This window comes from Saitoella complicata, assembly GCF_001661265.1.
Source record: "Saitoella complicata NRRL Y-17804 unplaced genomic scaffold SAICOscaffold_10, whole genome shotgun sequence".
NCBI lineage: Eukaryota > Fungi > Ascomycota > Saitoellomycetes > Saitoellales > Saitoellaceae > Saitoella > Saitoella complicata.
In genome coordinates, this window is record NW_017567001.1 from 214,337 (window position 1) to 233,771 (window position 19,435).

The 19,435-nt window shown below is 50.8% G+C and overlaps 7 protein-coding genes across 7 annotated transcripts; 1 reads left to right on the forward strand and 6 right to left on the reverse strand.

Annotated features, from left to right (window-relative positions):
- Positions 1–543: 543 nt before the first annotated feature.
- Positions 544–10,155, reverse strand: SAICODRAFT_7119 (uncharacterized protein; the record flags this gene model as incomplete). Its single annotated transcript, XM_019170659.1, has 1 exon — positions 544–10,155. The coding sequence occupies one exon, from the start codon at positions 10,153–10,155 to the stop codon at positions 544–546; it is 9,612 nt and encodes a 3,203-aa protein (XP_019024514.1).
- A 556-nt stretch (positions 10,156–10,711) lies between these two features.
- On the reverse strand, positions 10,712–11,823 carry SAICODRAFT_114079 (uncharacterized protein). The gene is made up of 3 exons (XM_019165331.1): positions 11,232–11,823; positions 10,964–11,176; positions 10,712–10,914 (listed from the first exon to the last, which is right to left on the reverse strand). The coding sequence occupies exons 1-3, from the start codon at positions 11,365–11,367 to the stop codon at positions 10,748–10,750; spliced, it is 516 nt and encodes a 171-aa protein (XP_019024515.1). The 5' UTR covers positions 11,368–11,823; the 3' UTR covers positions 10,712–10,747.
- SAICODRAFT_114047 (uncharacterized protein) lies at positions 11,587–12,695 on the reverse strand. Its single transcript, XM_019165330.1, has 4 exons — positions 12,411–12,695; positions 12,137–12,357; positions 11,984–12,085; positions 11,587–11,931 (listed from the first exon to the last, which is right to left on the reverse strand). Exons 1-4 carry the CDS (start codon positions 12,628–12,630, stop codon positions 11,806–11,808), a joined length of 669 nt encoding a protein of 222 aa, XP_019024516.1. The 5' UTR covers positions 12,631–12,695; the 3' UTR covers positions 11,587–11,805.
- Positions 12,696–13,404: 709 nt separating this feature from the next.
- SAICODRAFT_25072 (Dbl homology domain-containing protein) lies at positions 13,405–14,805 on the forward strand (the record flags this gene model as incomplete). The annotated part of the gene is made up of 1 exon (XM_019166824.1): positions 13,405–14,805. The coding sequence occupies one exon, from the start codon at positions 13,405–13,407 to the stop codon at positions 14,803–14,805; it is 1,401 nt and encodes a 466-aa protein (XP_019024517.1).
- A 160-nt stretch (positions 14,806–14,965) lies between these two features.
- SAICODRAFT_18896 (kinase-like protein) lies at positions 14,966–17,028 on the reverse strand. The gene is made up of 11 exons (XM_019166026.1): positions 16,838–17,028; positions 16,672–16,776; positions 16,558–16,611; positions 16,354–16,504; positions 16,195–16,302; positions 15,977–16,136; positions 15,807–15,922; positions 15,584–15,748; positions 15,459–15,526; positions 15,229–15,403; positions 14,966–15,167 (listed from the first exon to the last, which is right to left on the reverse strand). The coding sequence occupies exons 1-11, from the start codon at positions 16,881–16,883 to the stop codon at positions 15,101–15,103; spliced, it is 1,215 nt and encodes a 404-aa protein (XP_019024518.1). The 5' UTR covers positions 16,884–17,028; the 3' UTR covers positions 14,966–15,100.
- A 311-nt stretch (positions 17,029–17,339) lies between these two features.
- Positions 17,340–18,304, reverse strand: SAICODRAFT_7123 (uncharacterized protein; the record flags this gene model as incomplete). Its single annotated transcript, XM_019170664.1, has 2 exons — positions 17,340–18,125; positions 18,176–18,304. The coding sequence occupies 2 exons, from the start codon at positions 18,302–18,304 to the stop codon at positions 17,340–17,342; spliced, it is 915 nt and encodes a 304-aa protein (XP_019024519.1).
- Positions 18,211–19,218, reverse strand: SAICODRAFT_65448 (uncharacterized protein; the record flags this gene model as incomplete). The annotated part of the gene is made up of 4 exons (XM_019170147.1): positions 18,211–18,642; positions 18,697–18,960; positions 19,013–19,092; positions 19,183–19,218. 4 exons carry the CDS (start codon positions 19,216–19,218, stop codon positions 18,519–18,521), a joined length of 504 nt encoding a protein of 167 aa, XP_019024520.1. The 3' UTR covers positions 18,211–18,518.
- Between the last annotated feature and the right edge of the window lie 217 nt (positions 19,219–19,435).

The window sequence follows — 19,435 nt, forward strand, 5'->3', positions numbered from 1 at the left end:
TAAGCGCATCGACAGGATCCTTCCTGGTGTTTGAAGCGGTACCGGTAGTCGCGGAGTCGGGAATCTTTGGATCCCATTTCTCCTTCGTCAAATCAGAAGTAGCGTCCTTCTTGTTCAAGGCAGGGAACGATTGAGCGAATGGCCTGACGGACAAGGCAGGCACCTGGCGCCCAATCCAACCAGCTTGGCGAAGGAAGGGAAGACGAGCGTTAACGTTGATCGTGCGAAGCGACTGTCGAGGAAGCATTGTCAACTGAGTAAGCGTACGATGTTATCGATTATCAGATGGATCGATTGTCTGGATGTCAGTTGTCCTTATGTAGGATCAGCCGGAAGGGTCGGGACTCAGCCATCTTGAATTCATCACAGAGATTGGCAGGTCCATGTCATGAGCGCCGGATCTGCGTGAAGTGACGTAAATCCTACACAGGCGGATCGACGTAGGAACCCTCAATTTAGGTCAGAGATAAGGCAGAAAAATACGTGATATTAAACTCCTGAAGTATATGGTATAACTAAAATTGCACTCGTCCTATCTTAAGCTTATCGTGCAACCCGGTGCTTGTGGTGGGAGTTAAACTCAGCAACCGCAACTCCAATCTTCTTCTTCAAAAAGTCCCTGGCGCTCTGCTCTGGGATCGGAACAAAAGGTCCCTGAACTCCTCCCTTAAGAATGAGCGACAGCCCGTTCTTCTCAATTGAGATCGTCTGCAGATCTCGCAACGAGATATCCCACTCCGTAGTCAACCGCCGGGAACGAACAAGCATGATCCGGTTGTACGTAACCATAACCACGAGCTCATGCGAAGGTAAATCGACATGTGCAAGATACTCCTCGTCGAAGAACTTCCCATTGCTCAGCTGCTTCAGCCACTGCTGCCCAATAGCCTCACGCTGCGAATACGGCCGCACGACTCCATCACGGCCGATATACCGTGGGACGCGGACACGATCAATTGCATTCTCGTCAAACACCGTAGTGGTATTCCTGATACCTTCAGTGACATTGCTCGCAAGATCGAACACACCGATCATGGGCTTCGTCGCCATACCGACAAGACCTCGCCCGATACCCTTGAACAGACCACCTGCACCGCCCTGCTGCAGACCCTCCATGGGTTTCGTGACAATACCAGTCGCACCGCTAGCAACACTCCTCACAAAAGAGTCAGCGCCCGCAGTGACGCCAAACAACGCATGCTTCGGCCTGTTGCGGATACGCGACATACGCCTGCTATCCTGGAACTGCTTATCCATCGTCGCAGCAGCCAATCCCTTCGAGATAGAGCCAGTAAACTTGGAAACACTGTCCGTCACACCAAAGACAGTCTTCTTGACAAGACTAGCCGTACCCTTCGCGAGCCCGATTCCAAGATCCTGAGGTCGATCACTCATGACGAAGCCCTTATACGGCTCATAAAACACATCGGCCACACCAGAACTGATGTTCGTAAACAACCCAACAGGGTTACCAAGGAAATCAGCAGACCCAAGGATCTTGTGTACCTGATACAAGAACTGATCACCATAGTGCTTCGTAAAGCGTTGAACTAACATTGGGGTAGTCACGCGCAAGTTCTCCATCAACAATCCATCCAAACGGACAGGTGCATCGTTGATGTTACCAAGCGCCATCGTGAGCACGTTCAAAAAGAACATCACAGGGTTATGCGATGTCGTCCTATCCTCAGCATTGACGCGCTCCGTACGGACGAACGACAGATTGAACTGTGCCGGCTGGATATGCAAGATCTCGAAGAAGAGATCCATGCCAGACGCATCAGACTTTGGCTGTGGAATCGTCAAAGTATCATCACAAAGCTTTCCTTCGTTCATCTCAGACCAGGTCGCGCCAGGAACCTTCGTAAAGTCCAGAAGCGCGAACAAGAAATCCTCGTCCATCTCCATGCTTAGTTCTTGCAACAGCATAGTCGCATACTTGATGAAGATGACACCATGCGCATCATCCTTCACCCGCTGAATTGCAGCTTGAAAGATAGGATGCTGATCCATCTCTTTACCCGTAGTCGGAACCTTTGTCGGATAAAGGATGATGGGGTAGATACCACCGTACAACTGATTATCAATCTGGATCCACTTACACATGGCGTTGAACGATTCATGAGAGGGCGACTGAGCATATTTGAGCTCGATCCCTCGGAAAGTGAGATAAGCCAGCTCGTGGAGACGACTATTGATTAGCGACACTCCAATACCCTCCAAGCGGACCTGAATCTTGGTGTTGACATGGGTGTTCGCCTCAATCAAATCAAAGTCATTGACCGAGTCCGTTTCACTGCGCAAAGAGGTTCTAGACCTCGAGAAGCTCTCCCTCGGTCTGTACCTACTCTCCTGCTCCACATAGTCTGACAAGTAGAGCACGTAGGTCGGACCCTCAGCAACAACATTGATCTCGATCTTCTTATCGGGCGTAAGTTGCATGGGTCGAAGGTTTCCAATCTCCTCCAGCCTAACAGGGCGTACGCGGTTGTTCGCAGAAATTATCAGGAGTTTATCCCGAGCAGCAGGGTAATCCCATGCGTACGGCATCTCCGACTTGTCGACTATCTCGCGCACTTTTGTGCCGCTCTTCGGCTTAAGATTCGCGCGATTCTCCTCCGTGAAGTTTGGATCAGCCTGCCAGAACTGGAAAACGGTACTACTGTCATTTCTGATCACAATCGGCCAGCGACTAGGAGATTCGAAGCTAAAGCCGACGAAGACGGTAGCATTCTCCATGTTTACATCGCTTCTGACAAGTTCCTGATGGTTGTGCTCCTTGTTCAGCTTCACATGCATGTGTCCAAGATCTTGGATACTGATGGGCGCAGACCACTCAGAGTTGATTCCGGGGAAGCAGAGACTGAGTTGCCTTGATGCATTCGAGTTGACGAAGTACAACGGAGCAATCTCGCCTGATTTCAAGGTCATGATCTTTGTCGACCCAGGCTCACGCATGTTAAGCGTCTCGGGAAGGTTGTTCTTCAAAACAAATCTTGGTGTCAAAGTGATGACCTTGGTCAGCTTGTACTTGCCCTCACCAGCGGCCACGCTGATACCAACATGGATCTCCTGGCTACCACTCGCGGCAGGAATGACGGCTTCAACAGCACTGCCGATCGCTTCGAAACTCTGCGGCTTACTCCATGCCGAATCACCAACCTTCAGAACAGCCCGGTTTCCGCGTTCATCTGTGTGGTAAGAGAACATGTACGGAATAGCCGACTTGGTGCCATCAGATGATCGGAGCTGACCAGCTGCAACACGGGCGGACTGGAGGAAGGACTTTGACTTCACCTGGACATCCAACCCAGTCTTGTTGAGGATGATGTACGGGCAGTATACTGACGCACGGTAAGCCCCACCGGAGTTAGGGATCTCGGTGTACTGAATACGGAGGTGAAGCTTCAAATCCTGCTTGTCCGCAAGAACAAGCTTGGATTCCAAGCGATACTCCTCTGTATCAGGGCTGTTCACGATGGCGAAAGTACTAGGCTTGTAGACCTGGTCTTCCATATCCACGGACAAAAGCAGGAGATGCGACTTCTGAACAACATGAACAGGGCTTGTTCCACCCTTGCGCAAGAAGTTCGTCCAATCCTCCTTACTCTGCTTGTCATAGATTCGGTACGTGAAGTCAAACGGAAGCAAGTTTTGAATCTCAATTGGCGGACTGAGACGAATGGTCATGTAGGGGTTAATCTTGGTGAATGGATCGCTGCTGTCAAAGTCGGCGAACGCATGGAAGTTGAAGGGCGGAGGTTGTTTTCCTTCCTCCGTGATGGGATCAAGCGACTTGCACTGGATGTTCTTGGTGGCGTTCTCCAGCATCTGAGTCCATACCAACGTTTCTGTAGACCAAGCGTAGTTCAAGCCTGGATCCGGCCTCAAACGGAGCCTTTGAGTGTACGCTGCTTTGATGGATGGGGAGGCGCTATCACCAGGCTTCAAGGTGTACACCTTCTGAGCGTAGTTGCCGCTGTCACCCAAAACCATCATTTGGATAGGGACCTGGGTGTTGTTCACGATGGACAGCGGAGAACGGAAAGTGATATACTTCACGTTGTCTTCACCCAGTTCCACCGCACAAAGGAGATGGTACTTCTGCTGGTCGGGATGCAACTGGTACAGCGACTCACCCTCACGTGTAATGCGTACTTTCTGAATAGTGTCCCAGGAGGTACCTTCTAACTTGACGCTGACGGTGTTATTTTCAGCATCACCGCGAATGTTTTCACGCATGCGTTGCCAATCTTCGAACCGCCAAGGAACTTCGGCACTGTCCTCGATCCTGACTGCAGAGCCGTGCTCTCTCTCCGCTGCACCGGCATCTGCCCAAACATTGATGGTGTGGCCTGTTTTATTGCGAATTCTGTAAGGCGCATCTGTACCCCGCGGCTTGCTGAGAATATCCTCCTTAGGCTGTGACATGTACTCGATGACCTTCGATGCTGTAGCAATCGTCTTAGATGTCACAATCATTTCCATTCGCTTACGCGAGCTCAGGTCTATCGTCAAGCAGTCAGGATTACTCTTTCGTGCCATGTGGAACGTCGCCTGCCAAGGCTCCAACAGAGGCTCCCAGTGTGAGTTGGAGAAGTTGTAGATGTTGATGTAAGTCTCAATATTGGTATCCATCGCCAAATCGCCGGACCAATCTCTTACGTTCACATCGAACTTCTTCACGCAAAGGTCCACCATCGGCAACTCATGAAGATCACCAATGAGCACAAGCCTCAAGCCGTCGATACTAGCTTTCAATACCTCACGCTTGATGACGAATGCAGATTCATCTGAATCTATTGATTGGCGCTGTGTTGTGCTTGAAGTAGTTCGCGTTCTGTAGGACGTGGATGGCTTCCTCGAGGCAGCCGTTAGCACATTGCCACTAGCTGTACGTTTTCGAAGACCAGCAGAGGCTCCGCCTAGTGACAATGAGCGAGATCGCTTGCGAGCATCATCTGTAGCCTGACCTCCTTGTAAGAGCTCCGAAGCCTTGCTGATAATTGCGACAGCAAGCAGGATATCGTGCAATGAGACACGCAAAACCAAAGGCTCGATATCGATGTCGATGCTTGTAAGACGCTGCTGTAGATCGGACCCCCTGTCATCCATAGCAAACCGCATATTGAAGTCATCTACAATTCGTAGTCTGTTCTCTTCCGGTATATCCATGCGACGAAGATACATGCCCATTTGGTCCACCGACAGAGCCATAATTCCTTCTTGGGCGATGATAACCTGCTTCATGCTGAGTACGATGGCTTCAGAATTCGCGATGGCAGAGTTGGCCAATAGGATGACTGCTGCATCGACGACGTTGACGCGGAATCTTAGATTCATACCGCCTTCGTCCTTGGACGCTGCCGCCGGTTTCGGTGCGTTCTTTCCGAATGTCTTCTGCGAAGTACCTCCAGTCTGAGCAAGTTGTGTAGAACTAGCATCCGTGCTTGGGAAGGCTTCTTCGATTTGCATGTCAACTGCTTCTGAAACCCCTGCACTGTCCGAGAAGGCCGATAAGAAATAGTCCTTCAAGGCGAATATATACTCCAGAGAGAAGATGATCTTGGGACTGTCAACAGTGAGAATAACCACCATGTTTTTGTCATCTCCACCTGACATGGTCACGGAAGCCATGAATTGAGAACCACCATGCGTCACGGCAGGAATCACTTCCCGGAATTTATTCGCCTTGTCCTTGCGAGTGTCTTTGACTGTGAAAGACTTAAGGCGCACCTCGGACTCAATTGAACCGTCTGTAAGCATTCTCATCTTGACGTGCGTTTTGTACAGCCTGAACTTCGACAAAGTAGAGCGATCAATATCGTCGAAATTGTGGGACTCGCTGCTCTGGAAAATCTCGAGACATACGGTATTAAGGCTGAAGACGAGGTCGAGCTTTGACCATGTGGTAATACGCTTCCCATCTTCGGTGACAGCACCTAACTCCGGGGCCATATCAACCTTAGTGGATGCAGATTTCTCAGTCGGGGTGCTGGGATCAACATCTTCGTCTTCCTCCAGCTCGACAAGTTCCGAGTCCTCATCTTCTGGCTCCGAAGCGAATGCACGCGGGATTGATTGAGCTAACTCCATGAGAAACTTATACTGCGTCTCAGTCAAACGCATGTTGAGGTCAGACATGTGTCCCTGGACTTCCACCTCTGGCCTCTTTGAGTTCGTGATGTGTTCTTCGTAAACCACGTTGAAGGTGATATCTGCATCTTCGATCATGTCAAGCTCCTGCTTGCGTTCATCGATGTAGAGTGCGGATCCAAGACGAATCGACCGCAGGCCAGCTGCAATCTTGTTCACAATTGGTGATCCTTCCTCCTCTTCATGAAGGGGCGCAAACTGGTTCTTCGCATAGATTTCACCCAGGTTCGCAATGATCAAGTCCTTATACAGACCTGCAGTAATATCCAAACGTGGAAAAACCACAATGGGTGTCCGGATCAGAATATCGAAGTGCATTTTGCTTGCGTTCTCTTGGATCTGAGCGGCTTGGTTCATGGCGGCCATTCGTGCAGCATCGATGATCGCCTTCATCTTGGCGAATTTGGCACCGAAGTCAATGATCTTACGGAAGGGCTCCTCCATGAAGTTCACCTTGAGAGAGCCCGCTCTCAAGTAAACGGAGCTGTCATAGCCAGGATATGATGGTGACAACGGGTCAAACGTCTCGTATCGGAAGTCTGCAAGTTCGTCCCCTTCAATACTCATGAGCTGACGGAACTGCGACGTAGCCGAAGCACCCTGGTTGACATCATCTGCTAGCGAGAGATTGCCCAACCTTGCTCCGACTCGAAGCGTATCGCCCATCACGAACACACCGACGTCAGCTTCACTAAGCGTCAGTGTGGCCAAGCGGATTCCATCATGATTTAAGATCACGATAACCTCGGAGAGATCCACCTTGACTCTGATCTTGCCATCAGCCTCCTGGACGGCGCTGTCTGTATCGCTGCTGTCCCCATCTTCAATGGCGCGTGGTGGAGGCTGCTTTCCGTTGCCGCCGGTAAAAGTCTGAACGATGAAGTCAAGCAAAGTAAGGATACTGCGCCTGGTGATGATGACATTGACCGTTGCAATCTTCACGTCAACGTTCTGATCGATACCCTCATACACGGTCATGAACTCTGGCGAGTCCTTGTCCACCTTCGAGTACTTGATGTGCACGAGGTCGGGCTGGACGCCTCCATCGTCAGCTCCAACACGAGCTGACGTGATTAATCTCCGGAACTCAGGCGGAGAAAGTGTGTCCATCCGATCTTCGACATGAAGAGTCTTCAAGACGATGTCAGCTACCATGTCGTAAGGCCGCAACATGAAATCCAGAGCAAAGTGTTCCAACACGATGTCCACAAGAAGCTCATCTGGCTTTGTCCTGTCCGCATTCTGTTTGTACAAACTACCCTGCAGCTTATCAACAGTGAAGTTGAACTCGAAGTTTTTCCGGTGCACGATCTGCGACTCTTCAGTGTTTGCAGAGTCATCGGTATCTACGAAGACATCGTCGTCGACGTCGTCGTTTTCGTCTTCCTCGTCCTCAACTTCAGTTACAGAAGCGTCATCGATTATTAACTCAGGCTCCTCCATACCAAAGAAACTAGGACGCCTCTTCCTCGTGCCCTCAGCCTTCGGTTTCCGAGCCGACGAAGCCTTGCGCTGCTTCTGACCAGGCTTCTCATCATCGTCGAGATGCGGGATAGCAACATCAATGATCCTCATCATGGTCTTGTACTTCGCGTCAGACATGCTTGCGTGCAAAATAGGTAAATGCCCAGACACCCTCGCCCTAGTAAGATTCGGCGCTTTGGGCAGAATACTCATCTCGACCTTGAAAGTCATGTTGATCCTATCCACGACATGCATATGCTTCTGATCGTCAGACGCCAGTGTAGCCAGGGTATCGTCAACATTCGGACCGATCAAGAGTTGGGTAGACGTTAGACTCAAATCAAACTGATCATACATGAGACTTTCCAATTCTTTCCAGTCCTCCGGGGTGTACTGCGTCTTCTGCTTCGCCTGAATCTCACGAATCTTGGCTTTGTCAACCAAATCACTCTCCAACCCTATATGACCAGCATCCAAAATGATACAATCAGCATCTTTATCCGTAACAGATTCAGGGATGATGATCAACGGAGCCTGCAAATCGAGCTTCGCAGCGAGCGTCTTATGCTCCTCAAGAGCAAACTCCAGCCCCGCACGAGTCTGGTTGCGGATTTCCTCAACAGTCGCACCAGCAGCTTCCATCAACGCATTAATACTCTCCATATGCCTAGCCGGCGGCCGCAAGAACCTCGCAATGGTCTCGATACACCGAGGGTTATACACAATCTCCGTACTCTTCAAACGAGCAGTAACCGCAGAATCAGCTCGCTTATCCAACGGATGCTTCTCGAACACCATATGGAAAAAGGGATCCTCTCCATGTCCATCCCATTCATCCACCGGTTTATCCTCGAGCTCCTTAAGTTTCGCTTCGTTCTTAACCTTAACGATTTGTGGCCATACGTTACCCTCCGTGGTACCATCATAAACCTTCAACGACCCAAGCCCCAGGCTGATCCAAAATCCTTCCTGCCTAGCCTTGAACCCAGCTCCGAATCCCTCCCATATTACAGAAAGTATATCATTCGCCCCAGCATACTTATTATGCGGATCCTTCTTCAACGCAAACCCGCCCTTCTTCAGCTTCGCATGGATCTCCATTGTAGGCTGTTCCGGAGGGAGATCTAATGCAACGTCGGGTATTTCGTTATCATTCCATTCGATCGCATCGTACAACTCCTTCCGCTGCTCTTCTGTCATGACGGTATCATTCTCATCCTCCTTCTTCGGGTGCGAGCCCCAGACCCACCCCAACCAACCTTGAGCTTTCTCAGCCTGCTTCTTGATGGGTCCAGCCTCGGCACGCTCCTTCCTCAGCTCGCGGCGAGCCAGCGACCGGTAGAAGCGGATATCTTTGTAACTCAGCTTCCACTCCAGGTCTTTCAACTGATCCGTCTCGTCCAGCGCGATGGTCTCCTGTACCTTCCGTTTGAATAGACGAACGTACGCTTGTCGGTCATCTCTTCGCTCTGCAAAGTGCGCCCAAGTCCACTTCCTATGCTTCTCGTGCACTTCGCGCAGGATAGCGTCTCCGGCAAAACGCAACCACGCCTTCGGATCCTCCTTGACCGATCTAGTGGGGCGGTGTTTCCGGTATTCCTGATGTCTCATGAAGAAGTGGAATTGATCCAGCATCATGAGCGCGTCGCGGTACTGCTCCTCATCAAGGACAAACCCAAGCTCTTCGAAGAACACGGTAGCCTGCGTCTTTGGCAGACCGGCCTTATGGATCTTGTTCAAGTTAATCTTACCTGTACCGCTGACAGGTTTCAAGATATACTGATGCTCATCAGGGAGATGGCCTTCTCTGGCGATGAGGCTCCCGAAGATCTTGATCAGCTCCTCCACGGAGCGTACCTCGGCTCCGTTCTCGCTCGCCAGCGATCGCGAGTCTGTATTCCAGTATACCGCCAAGCTTCCTAGAGTAGCAAGCTTATGGGTCGTCTCCACTCTATCCTGAACGAAAGCCTCATGCCAATTCTCATCCGTGCTCACGGCCGAAAATTCGGACAAGGTCGCACCGACGGCGAAGGGGTGTCCGGGATCAGAGACTGTATCCTCATATCGTACGTGAATGTTCTTGACCGACACTTGGAGGTTGTCGATGATCTTTGTGACGAGCGAGTCGGTAAAGCTTGCGTCCTTCGGGTCGCTCTCCACTGTTCGAGATCCACCCAGAAGCTCAGCAGAATCCAATTTCTCCTGCTTCAATGCCTGTGCACGCCTCTCCTCATCGGCCTCGTCATACTCCTGATCCGCTTTCGGATTCGCCAGCAAAAAGACATCCTCAATCAACACCTTCACCGGCTTTCCCTTCAAATTACTCCATGGAATTTGCAATGTCAGACTTCCCAAGTATCCCTCCTTGACATCGATTGGAAGCTTGAACTTGTCGAGCGCTTCACGGCGGAGCTGGAGATTGCGTAGTTTAACATCTCCGGACCATATTCCGATGTTTAACTGGCCTGGATCGAAGTTCTGGACGTATGCGCCGAGAAAGCGGTTGAGGAGTCCGGCGACCAAGCCTTCAAGCATGGTCGGTAGTGATGTCGCTCAGTGTAAACCTTCTACTGACCTCAACAAATCGGATACGTGCTGGATTTTTCAGACAGAGAATGGGTACTCGATGCCGTAAGTCGGGCTCTTGGTGGTTACTTTGTGCTGCTGATCTTGTTCCGCGGTCGCGCTCAGGGCTCGTACAGCACGATGCCGTCAACGGCTGCAGTTTCCGATGCTTAAGGTTGGATGTCCCCGAAGCCAAAGGTGAAGTTTCGAAGGGAGCCCAAGAAATACACTTATAAAACTTTATTCTATCGTCTATGTGCAACTGCAAGTTCATGTATTTTCCAAAGGGGTCTTCGTCTGCAGCCTTTTCCCAGGCCAATATCCAGATTTATATAACATCGGGATCAACCGCAGAGTCGAGCGATAGATCTGGCCAAATTCCTAACCCGGCCTCTTCCTCGGGTGCCGCAATTTTCTCCTTCACATCCTTCCGCTTGAATGGAACTGCCGGTAGGCGTGCTTGGCGGATGATTGGCAACCTCGCACGGTGACTACGTGGAATGTCCGGTCACGAAACGGTCCATAGCGTCTTTAAGCTGTCAGAATCTGTCAGGCCGGTTATTCAGGCTTTTGTAGGGGTGGGCTTACATGTAAGCGTAACGCCTGATCCTCCATGGGTTGCCACAATGGTGTCAAGCTGAGAGCTATCCACCGCAATCACGGCCAGTTCATGGACTTGTTGTCGCAAGTTGACAGGATGTAGAATCTCAGTACCAGATAAGTTAACAGCTAAACATCCAGTCAGCATTGCCGTTGAAGTCGACGCATGCAATCTTACCATTGATCTGCTCAGTGTGTTTCACAAACCGGGTTTGAAGGGAAAGAAGGTCGTCAGCTGCAAGCAGCCGCTCGCCTGCAATAAACCGCGCAATCTCTCGTGGCACACTTTCCTCTGGGGTATCAAGAGAAAGTCCTTCATTGTAGTCCCGTACTAGACGAAGTTGCTCAAACCTGTGAAGGCCCAAGTAGAAGTTCGTCGCAATATGAGTCCCTGTACGCATAGCCAGGTTAGTAGGGTCCAAGATACCAAGTGCGAACAAGCTAACCAAAAGCTTCGAACCAGTCCACCCACTCCCTTTCTTTCTCCTCTGAACTATCTGTCTCAAGTTCCACAATCCGCCGAAGCTCTTTCAACGCAGCAGAGGACACCCGCGCAACCTCCACCAACCTCAGAACCCCCATCCTCCCAAACTCCTCCACAACCCCCTGAGCGGAAACTGAATGTGACCCGACGTCAACACCGTTGAAATTGTTCGAGGATCGACAAGCTTCCAGTTAGGTATATTTATACGTGTGTGCAACAGACATATTCATCTACTACTGAGTTGCTTGCGTTCTCAAGGTATGAGGTAACAGTAGACTACGCGTACGCTAAGCATTAGTACCTCCGAACTCGCCGCATTAGGAAATTACTGAGAACCGATGCCCGTGGTACAGCTTTGGCGAATGAAGTAACAGGAGTAAGGAGACTGCTCACAGAAGAGTTTGAGCCCTGAAATTGATATTGGGGATAAGTCTCCATGACAGGTATGATACGCCATTGCTGCGTCGTGCGATACAGAATAACGCAAGTATCTCAGAAACCCACGCTTCAGGAAAGTGAAGGGAACTCCACACAACCTAGATAGGAAGTAAGTGGCATCCCAACATTCCTCTTCCACCCCAGCCACTCCGCGGCACTAACGTCAGCTCGATCGTCGCCTCATCCACACCTGTAGCTCGACTGACTCGCAAAGGGATTGAACGCTGTCCAAAGTGTTAGTAACAAGAGAACAAAAATCCAATAAGCAAGACTTACGCCTTCATTCGCTTGCACAACCTCAGCCAGCTTTGTTAACTTTGCGTGATTGCCGGCATGAACAGTACCGAACCGCTTGATCCTGTCGCCACGTTGAAGACCCTGCAGAAAAGTCAGCCCAAGTAAGATAAGTCGAAATGATATGAAACGTACTGCACTCTCCGCTGGCGAGTTAGGAGCAACAGAGTTAACCAGCGCAAACGCCGTATCCACCACCACCTCTCGGGCCGGTCCTCTCGTCGAAGATGTCGACGAAGATGCAGCAGATTGCTGCCGCAGCTGAGCATGATGCGCATGTAGCCCAGCTTCGATTCTTGACAACAGCTCTTTACGGTCATTGCGAAGGCGAATGATCCGTGCACGGGCTACTCGCACTGTGCGTTGTTGTCAGTCAGTCTATACAGAGACCTGTACATCAAAAACACACCTTGCGCAACATCAATATCTGCTCTTGGGAATCCTTGTGAATCAACCAAAGCCGTATTCATATCCACCTTATGCGACTCCAACACCTGCCCCAGTGCGTCCATTTCGGCCTCTACGTCATCCTTCTGCCGCATCAACTCCTTCAGATCGTTGGAAGCCGCAGAAGGCGAGGATGAGGACGCAGAGGACGGTGCATGAATGTTATCCATTGGAATACCCATACCGTTTACTTGGAGGTTGACTTGACGGATCCTTGAATGATTACGCGGTTGTAGGCGTGATCGTGGCACCGCTGTGGCACGGACGACCCATTCCGTTCTGGGAAGAAATAACCTGGGAAAACAGCGTCACAAAATCCCACGAATGAAGCTGATCTATTATACGCTCAGAACGTGAGCTTGGACAAGTTCTGGCACCGTTATGGTAGATGTTACGCGTATTATCAAGTACAAATCACTCCCAAACTCATGAGCTGGCCATGGAGCACGTATGCTTTGAAGCAATTGAAGCTCCCACTGGAGCCTTTCGAAGCATGATACAGCCAGTTCTACGCTTCGTAGCGTTCATACTATGACTTCATTGCCAGGTCTCAAGCGCTGGCTCAGATCGCGAAGGGCCCTGGCCACCAAACACAGAGGAGAGACACGACCATGAAAAGCAGAGATTCACCTTATGAGAAGCAAAAAGAAACCATCCACTGTTCTGTCTTCGTTTGAAGCATTCATTATATTGTAAAAAAGGAAAGCTACTTTGCTATTTTATCGCGATTCGGACTCTCGAGCTTGCGCGACTCGCCCCCAATTTCACATCCGCAATAGGCAATTCTGCACCACACCTCTGTGCATCGATGATTTCGCAGGACGCGATGAAGTTATGTCATAGGAAAGCTTGATGGATATAGACCCCAGACGCGTCTCCTTGACATTTTTTCATCCCAAGCTTCCTCCAATTCCGTACAACCCCAAGCCGTTTTACCTAGCAACTTTACCACGAGTATGGGTGCACTGAGTATTCACATCGCGGAGCCAGCTCCTCACATGCTTCCCCAAGCTTTGAGCAACACTGGTTCGAGACTCTCTCATGACACCCTCGAGGCTTACGCGCGAAGGGCGCCCATCCGTGTCGACTCTGGCGCATCCTTCCTCAGCCGACCTTACACGGGCTCCGAGCCTGATATTGACAAGGTTGAAACCGACAGCTCTACGGTCATCGTTGAACGTACGCCTCGTTACACACTGTTTGCTAGGTTCCGGGATAGGCCTGTTCCCCGTGGACTGCAAAGCGCCAGTCTTCCCATCCTCCCCCACATCGGTACCGAAAGGAACGAGGCTGCGCCCAGAGTTGATTTCCAGGCGAACCACCGCTTGAGTTTCAATGTCGATAGAGAATGGGCCCAAATTATGAGCCATCCTGGTCAGGCTGAGCCGCTGTTCACCAACCAGTTCACAGCCTCCCCGATCTCCTCCGCCGACAACACCGAGCCTCCGAGTCCTGAAGCCTTGACTAGAGCGCCAAGCCAGTTGGCTACAGAGTCAGTTACTGCAGAAGAACTCAAGAGGGCAGAGTATGAAGCTTCTGTTAATAGAACTCGTCGCCGTTGCGTTCTTGAGGAGCTCATCCTTACGGAATGGGGCTACGTGAGGGATCTTCGTTACCTCGTTAATGTATATTTTGCGTCTCTCGGGCACACTACGTTTGTCATCAGCCGTCACAAGCAAGCTCTCGAGCGCAACACAAGGGAGATCCTGGCCATGCACGAACGCATTCTCTCCGCCCTGACGGAACACTTCCCCGAACTGAAGGGCCAGGTCGTTGCCTTGCAGCCACCCAGCAGAGAAATCCTCGAGAGCGGCGAGGGTGCCCACATGATCGCCAGGATCCTGAGTGACACGTCTCTCAACTTCTTGGTGTACGAACCTTATTGCACATACCAAGAAAAAGCCCAAAAACTCCTCGACCGCTACGAGAGGCTCCCCAACTTCGACGAATGGGAAGCCAGTTCCTGTGCGATCCTCGAGAGTCTCGTCGAATCTGCGGATTCCGGAACCAAAGCAAAGAAAACCTCATGTCCCAAGGGCAGGCGTGCTATGACCCTCCGTGACTTGATGGCAAAGCCGTATCAGAGGATCATGAGGTACCCCATGCTCCTCGCCGACGTCGCCAAGCACATGACGCCCGAGGACAGCGAAGCTGGGTATTGTGCCGTGAATGAAGCTATGATGAAGCTTAGGGGCGTTATCGAATACCTGGAGATGAAGAAGAAGGAGAAGGATGAGGCGAAGAAGGAGGGCCTGGTTAGGAAGTTGAGTCGCCGTGTGAGCTCCGGCGTGAGCTTGAAACTGAGTTTGACGAGTAAGTTCATCCCTGGCCACTCAAGGTCCATGAGCCTTGGGTAGACGCATGTATACATGGATGAGGAATGTACGCTGAAGGACGTGACACACTTTTGGGACATTTGGGTAATTAGGAAAAGTTAGGGCGTTGGAATATTTTGGTCTTTTTGTGTATGATAGGTCGTATGCTGACAAATCAGGAATTGAAAACCTTGAAATTCATGTGCACTCAATGATGTCCATAAGTTATAATCGATATCACAGGAATAGAGATACAAGCTCTGTCGACTCCATCCATCGGCAACACCTCGCAATTACTTCAGTAGTAAGCGTCCCTTATCACATACCCATGTTCACATCATGAACTCTTACCCACACTAAGCAGCAAAAACGGATGCTTCAAACACTCATCCGCAGTGATCCTCCTGTAGGTCCCAAAATTGAAAGTCAGCATGAATTTCCCTTCGTCATCCCTCATCCACTTACGTCTTCGGATTCAAATCACAGCACCTATCAAGAAAATCCAAAGCAAGCCTCATCTCAGGCTCTTGGCACTTGTACTTGTAGTGGTCCGGGTCCTGGTCGGTGAGAGACCTCACCAGCTCTCCCCAAGGCACGCGTTCATCGCGAATGGTGGGAACATTAACTTCAAACGAGCAATCTGTAAGACACGCATGTCAACTGTGATTGAGCAGTACGTCGACTACTGTCACTACCATGCAGTCGTGCACATTCAGCCATCTGTGTCCTCCCAAAAATCCAAGCAAGTTCCATGATCGAGTCACTGCGCAAGTTTGGTTTCATCAGTAACCGCGGTGAACAGCATCAGCACGAAACTCACATGTCATCCTTAGCACTGAAGAGCGGATACCTCTGCGTCAGAAAGCAAAGCATCGTGATCCCCACACTCCAGATATCCAAGCCTAGCCCCTGGTTCGGACACTTGAAGAGGACTTCGGGGGCTTTGAAACCGCGGGTACCAGCTCGTTCCGCACGCTTGGAGTGACTGTAACAGTACCGTTAGATGTCACTGAACGAACGCCTAACTACAGACATCTCGGTACCGATCATCATATGGAGTTGGTGTGTGTCCATCCTCAACATCATCACCTCGCACGCCATGTGCATCAAGCACCTCGCTCACACCGGAACACGGGCAATTCGTGTCTTCTTCGTACCACTGTTTCGCCACTTAACCGCTTCTCTTTAAGGTCTCGGCTGAACTCTGACTTACCTGCGCCAAACCAAAATCAACCAACACCCCGGTCTTCGTCTCCGGATTCCAACAAAAGTTCCCCGGCTTGACGTCACGGTGAATGATACCCTGCGAATGACACGACTGAATGCCGATGCAGAGTTGACGAGTGTAGGAGGACATGTCTTGGAGAGGACAGCTGCATATGTAAGGATATATCAGCAACTCAGACAGCTCGCAGAGTATTCAACACACACCCAATGTAGAACTCTCTGAAATCCGAATGCTTTACAAATGGCAACACCACTACGATCTGATCCTCACACCGAAACGCAGTGACCAAACTCGCAACGGCAGGTAAACCTCTGTACACCGGGATTAAGATCACGTCAAGTGCTTATGGACCCTCCCGCTACCTTAACATGTTCAGGATATCCAACTCCTTGATGATCCTATCACACGATGCGTTGACATACAACTGCTTAATGGCAACATACTTCGGGTCCTTCGCCGCACGACGAGTCGAGTAACGACGTCTGTTTGTAGATTCTTGGAGAGGCATGAAATCTGGACGAAATCAGCATACATCCCCTAAGGATCATGGGGCTTGAATGCAGTACCTTCATAGAATGCATGATTGATGTCAACGGCTTGAAAGACGGAGCTGAACGTTCCTGTAGGTGAAGAGCAACATGCATCAGTATTCTCTGCTGGTTTCATTTTGCCACCCCTACCTGTCCCAACCAACCGCAACACACGATAATCATTCGCCAACTGCGGCACGGCTGCATGCAACTTCTCGATATACTCGATATCCTCAATATCCGGATCCTCGAAGACTGTATGATGCGTCCAGATCAGTATGTGCAAGATCACGTGTATACAGGGCATGCATGACACCTTCAACTAAGTCGTTGGGCTTCTCGAACCGGTATAAACTTGACATCTTGAAGCACGCCGTGGTGAATGCTGTGTGACAGAAAAGAGAGAGGAGAAGAGAGCAGAAAAGAAGAGAACTGTAGGTAGCGAGAGATGAGCAAGTTGTTGTTAATTGTCGTTGATTGGCTTGCTCGATGGCCAAAAAGTTGTCGCTGGTTGGTGGTGGTTGGTGTTGTTGTTCTGGTTCAGGGATAAATGCGGTGTCATTACCGTGGGAGTTTTATGGAGGGGTTGACTCGGCGCTGCAGCTGGTAAACTTGAAGATGAACAAAATGTGCAGATGAAGGTTTTGTTTTAAGAATATATATGGAGGTAACTAAGCAAAAAGGTCATGCTGACTGCCCGTCCTTGTAACTCAAGGTAAAGGTCGATGATGTGGAAGACCATAAGATGACCACGCTCTATCCCTTCCGACACTCCCTGATCCGTCTATAGCCTGTCTCACAGATCATAATAGATTATCTTACATCACCTGACTCGCCAACCCCATCAACGTGGCTCCAACAACAGCCCACCCCAACGTCTCCGCCCTCACCGGCATAGCCGCACTCGCCTCACTCGAACTCGAAGAACTGGAGGTACTCTCACTGTCGCTACTCGCGTCCGTTCCTCCATCACTGGTAGTTCCATTCGCCAAACTCCCGTTCACAATGGCATACTCCGTCCCGTTAATAACCGCACTGGACACTCCCGCCGGCAACGTAAAATTCCCCGCATCGTTCGCGTCACAGCCACATGTCTCGTATTCCTGACAGACACAGACGACTGGCAAGGTCTGATTTGCGTTTGTGGTTTCGTTGTGGTAAGTTTCGGTGCGGTTGAGGCGATAGCCGTAGTAGCCGTAGGAGTAGGCTCCGTAGGCGCCAAAGAGGAAGAAGGGAGGGAGGAAGAAGGGGTAGATGCCAATGGGGCTGCGGGCACCAGCACGGTAGGGGACTGCGGAACCGCCGGAGTAGTAGCCACCTGAGGCCTTAGGTGTACCCGAGCCTCGGATTGTTCGTCCACCGGCATTGGAGATGGAGGAGTATGGTGGTGGGGAAGCGCCGGCGGTGTAGGGCGGTGGATTACCTCTGTTGCCCGTAGTCGAGCCAGAAGAGGAACCAGTAGATCCTGACGAACCGGTTGTTGAACCGGAAGAGGACGAGCCAGAGGAGGTAGAGCCAGAGCGCGAACCGGAGGAGCCAACGCGACTACCACCAACTCGAGCACGCTTGTACAACCGAGGAATATCAGCCCACTGGAATGATGGCTATGAAAATAATTAGCAACGCAAGCCAAAAAGGACGAACGCCAACATACCTCCTCAAATGCCTTGTTCGCCTCGGCAACAGCAACCTCACCCTGCGCACTGAACTCGACAACAGGACTCGCCTCCACCGCTGCAAACAGCAGTGCGTTGATTGTGATAAACGTTTGTAAGAACTTCATGATTGACTTGATCTGAATTGAATTGCCGTTCCAAGTGATCGGAGGCGACGGGGTCTATTTCAATGATCCGCAAAGGTGGCTCAGATTGTGGCGAAAATCGATGAGGTCAATGCGCACCAGATGCTGCGGCCGTGTGGGGCGCGTAGCCGAGGATGCGCGGGAAAAGCTTGGCCATCGGTCAAATGCCGGCTCTGAATTTATTTTGATTACCGATTCATCCGAGTTCCTCCAGTACACCTTCGTATGTTCTCGATGTCTCGACCTCCCATCCGTCGACCGGATCCATCTTCAAGATCACCGCCGTCCGCCCTCTTTCAACGATGCTCTTCAGTCGTACCCTGATCGCCAAGGATCGTTAGCAGACAAATCTTCCTCAAACAAACCACACGAACCTTTCTGTAGTTCCCATCTTTCGTCCTCCGACGCCCATTTCACCCTTCACGAGTCTGACGCACATATCATCCACCGTCTCCAACATCTTGAACATATCTTCTGGGCTTGGCGGGAAAGCGTGAATCCAATCCGTGAGCGCGTCAGTTATTTGTAGGAGATATTGAGTAATGATGTTGATTGTCGGTGTCTGCTCGAGAAGGTGTAGTAAAGGCTTCAGGTCTTCGAGGAGAGGCGGCAGTGATTGGTATCCGCCTTCATGGAACCTGCAGGATTGGTGTCAGAAATCTAAGGGGAGTTTTCTGTGGAAGTGCTTACTTTTTAAGAAACTTCTGAGATATCTGAAGTAGATGTTCATCCAAATACCCTATCAACCGGCTCTCCTGCGCATGGCTCAACTTGTATAACCGTGGGCCGCCTGCGCCGGTATGTGGTGGTGATGCTGTTCTGCGTGGCGAAGGGAGAGATGTCTGTTGATCTTCTCGGACGAAGCCTCCAGCTGATGCGATGTTCTCTTCTGACATGATTGATGGTTGACGATGGGCAATGGGATCCAAAGGCGATGCCTATCGATACCGCCGTGTACCGGGCGACATCACCCCACCCCTCGTCGCACAATATACATGGAGGGTGGATTGATACCCTCTTTATAGCCAATAAAAGATATGCGCAACTCGAACACACCCCGCGGTACCGTCTTCAGCTCGGCGACCTCCCCTTACCCAGGACACGCTACCTACC